This window comes from Mustela erminea, chromosome 1 (assembly GCF_009829155.1).
Source record: "Mustela erminea isolate mMusErm1 chromosome 1, mMusErm1.Pri, whole genome shotgun sequence".
In the NCBI taxonomy this organism is placed as follows: Eukaryota; Metazoa; Chordata; class Mammalia; order Carnivora; family Mustelidae; genus Mustela; species Mustela erminea.
The window spans coordinates 9,951,874-9,955,769 of NC_045614.1; the positions used below are offsets into that span (position 1 = coordinate 9,951,874).

The 3,896-nt window shown below is 53.0% G+C and overlaps 1 protein-coding gene across 1 annotated transcript; it reads left to right on the forward strand.

Annotated features, from left to right (window-relative positions):
- Positions 1-1,181: 1,181 nt before the first annotated feature.
- On the forward strand, positions 1,182-3,715 carry RLN3 (relaxin 3). Its single transcript, XM_032313339.1, has 2 exons — positions 1,182-1,409; positions 2,959-3,715. The coding sequence occupies exons 1-2, from the start codon at positions 1,217-1,219 to the stop codon at positions 3,171-3,173; spliced, it is 408 nt and encodes a 135-aa protein (XP_032169230.1). The 5' UTR covers positions 1,182-1,216; the 3' UTR covers positions 3,174-3,715.
- Positions 3,716-3,896: the final 181 nt, after the last annotated feature.

The window sequence follows — 3,896 nt, forward strand, 5'->3', positions numbered from 1 at the left end:
ATTATCATTTTTAAATTTTTTTTTAAAAAGATTTTATTTATTTATTTGACAAAGAGAGACACAGCAAGGGAGGGAACACAAGCAAGGGCATAGAGAGAGGTAAAAGCAGGCTTCACTGAGCAGGGAGCCCAATGCAGGGCTCTAATCCCAGACCCTAGGATCATGACCTGAGCCGAAGGCAGATGCTTAACAATTGAGCCACCCAGGCACCCCAAAATTATTATTTTTTAATTGTGGTAGAAATACACATAAAATTTGCCATCTTAACCATTTTTAAAACCCAGTGACATCAAGCACATTCACCATCCATCTCTAGAACTCTTTTCATCTTGCAAAATTGAAACTCTGTCTCCATAATAGTATTTTTTAATCCTTAAAACTTTCCATTAGAGGGCATGGATTCTGGAGCCAGATGGCTCTTTTGGAATCTGCATCTCCACTGCCTGCCCTCTTTACTAGCTGAGCCTGGGCACCTTCTAGCACCACTCTGTGCCTCGGTTTCCTTGCCTGTAATATGGGAATAATCTTAATCCTAATCTCCGAGTCCAGTGGCTCTCAAAAGCATGGTTTCTGGACCACCACAGCACAAGCAAGGACTGGATATGTGTTGCAAATGCAGATTCTCAGATGCTCTGTAAATAGGGCCCAAGAGGTTAAAGCCCTCTTTTAAAATAGGGTTTTAACAAGCCCTCCAGGAGATTATGAGGCTTGCTCAAATTTGAGAACCATATCAGAGGTTATTGGGAGAATCGAGTAGATATAAAATACTTTGAGAGGTGCCTGGCCTTGCAGCACAGCCCATACTTTGGAAATGCTCATTATCATTGTTGATATTATTCATAGAGGAGGTCTTGCCCTATGGGGGGGGGGGGGTGTCTGGCTGTGTCCTGTCTTCCAGTGTGGTGGGGTCTGAATTCCTGGTCTCTGCTGAACTGAGACCTTCTCGCCCTCTCCGTTGAAGATGACAGTGAGCTGGACCACGTCACTCCATCCATGGTTAAAGGTTATCGCTCGGTCCTGGAAACGGGAAAGGTCGGGGTGGGGGGGGCCATGCCCGCATCCCCTCTGCTGAAGGAGATAAAGGAGGTCACTTGCCTTCTCCATGACGGGTGGGGGGAGCCAGGATGTATAAATTGGGGGGCCAGGAGGCAGCAAAGACACAGACACCCAGGGAAGTGCCTCGCTGTGCCCCAGAGTCACAGGTGTCCTGTCCAGCATGGCCAAGCGCCCGCTGCTGCTGCTGCTGCTAACTGTGTGGGTGCTGGCTGGGGAGCTGTGGCTGACGTCTGAGGCCCGAGCATCGCCCTACGGGGTGAAGCTCTGCGGCAGGGAATTCATCCGGGCAGTCATCTTCACCTGCGGGGGCTCCCGGTGGAGACGGTCGGACATCCTGGCCTCTGAAGCTACAGGTGAGGCTGCGAAGGGAGGGTGTGGGGGCAGCGGGTGGGTGGACAGTGGATGGAACACGGGATGGTCCAAAGAGCCAGGGACGGGGCAGAAGGGTCCTGTCCTACTACATGCAACTGGGGAAACTTGCCCAGGCCTCAAAGCTGGGCAGAGGTGAGGGGAGCCAGTTAGTGGAGCTGGGATCGGGGAGGCAAGCCATCCACACCCTCTAGTCATCACAGAACTCGCTGCTATTTCTGGAGCACCTGCCCAGTGTGAGCCTACCTTAAGGAAGAAGGCTGCTGCTTGCACAACTCCTAGGATGGGGGATGGGGGTGTGAGGTGAGACGCCATTTAGAAACCCACATAGAAGTGCCTTCTAGCCTCTGAGGAAGATAGCAGGGGGCTACTCAAGGCCAGATTTTGCCACCTAGCAGGTGACTCTCCTAACGAGTTGATTACCTTCTCGGAGCCCCTTTTATCTGAAAATAGGAGGCACAGTCTGTAAATCTCCCAGGATGGTTAAGTGACGACACTGAGTCCAAAGCAGATTCGGACACCATCTAAACCGGGTGGGGGGTCTCCGTCAGAGCTCAAGCGGGGGGCGGGGGGCCTTGTTTCATGAGGGGCAGGAGCTGGAAGACACACTGCCTGGGTTCAAGTAACAGCCCTACAACTTCATAGCTGGGTTTTCTTGTGTTAAGATAGTCCACCAGATGGTGTCTCGGGGTTCTCGTCTGGAAACTGGGGATGGTAACAGCTGCACCCACCTCATGGGGTTGTGAGGAATAAAGGAGTTAATCCACTAAATCCTTTAAAGTTGTGTCTGGCACACAGTAGGTGCTCAATAAATGATCAGTGCTATTTTTGAGTGCTTCTCATATGCCAGACACTGTTCGAGGCTTTTCCATGGGTACTAATGATCTCATCTACTCCATATAAAACTCTAGAAGACAGGAGTTACTACTACCCCCACTTTGCAGAGGGAACCGAGAGTCAGAGAAGTAAATTCATTTGCTCAGGATTGTAACTCAGAGAGACTGGATGGGTGCTTAGCTCTGCTCCCAAACACACGTTCTTTTTTTTTTTTTTAAGCGCCCCATTTTATTATTTTTTAAATTTAGATTTATTTATTGATCTTAGAGAGAGAGAGAGAACTAGCCTGAGTTGGGGGGAGGGGCAGATCTGGAGGGAGAGACAGAATCCTCAAGGAGACTCCCCACGTCACCGAGTGAGGCTTGACCCATGACCCTGAGATCATGACCTGAGCCAGAATCAAGAGCTGGATGCTTAACCGATGGGAGCCATGCAGGTGCCCCCCAAAACATATGTTCTTAACCATCAGTTTCTCAATAAATAAAGAGTAGGAGAAGAGAAATGGCAAGAGAGGAAAGGCAAACTCGGTGAGGTTGAATAATTTGCCCATCAAACCTGGAACCCAGGCCTGAATAGAATAAAACTTTTGGCTGTGAGGCTGCATCACAAGAATCCAAGTAGCTAGGCCAGCCAGACTGTGCGTTTGACAGAAGCTGAGTCCCAAGCACTAACTCTTTTCATCTTCCCGCTTCCCAGATGCAGACTCGGACACAGACAGTGAGGGGGATGAGGCAGTAGCCTCCAGCGAGTGGTTGGCCCGGACCAAGAACCCCCTGGCTTTCTATGGGAGCGAACCCGGCTGGCAGGGAGCTCCGGGGGCTCTGCGCGGTGGCCGCGATGTCGTGGCAGGTCTCTCCAGCAGCTGCTGCAAGTGGGGGTGCAGTAAGAGTGACATCAGCAGCCTCTGCTAGACCAGAGACCGGGCGGCCAGGGGCCCTGGGTCCAGCAGGGCACCCACCTCTGGCCTCTCATGCATTCATTCATCAGCAAGTCAGGTCAGGTGCTTGCACTTGGACACAGTCACCCCTAAATGACCCTGACCTTTGACCAGCCTATCCTGACCCTGAGCAAACTGCACCTACCTGGCCAAATGGGAACCTCTGACCCTGACCCCTGACCTCTCCCCAGGCCATATCACCTCTTTGCCTAGCCTGCACTGTTCTCTGCTGCTGTGGTGCCCCGACTCTACCCCAACCGACCTACCCCCATCCAGACCTTTGCCCACACTGATTCTCTTGCCCCAACTGTGGCCACCGTCTTCTGACCAGAGCAAATTATGCTCCTGCTCCAGATCCCAGCCGATGCCCACTCCTTTCACCCTGCCTTCCTACCCCTCCCGTCCACGGGCTGGGGTTCTCAGGCTGGAGACCCTAGAGCTGGTGGTGGGAGCCCTGGGTTCCTTCACATCCTGGGGTGGGAGTCTGGGTGGGAGGACGGATCAGAACCTTCTTCAACCCCCAAAATAAAAGTTCCAAAGGACTTTGCGGCGGCGTGCCTGTGTGTGTCACGGGGAGGGAGGATGCCGCGCTCGTCTCGGCAGTGCTCGGCGGCGCCCTGCAGCGAGCCCCGGGCCGTCCCCCCTCCCCTTCCGCGGCCGCAGCCTGCGCGGCGGGGGACTTTCCGCCTCGGAGGGA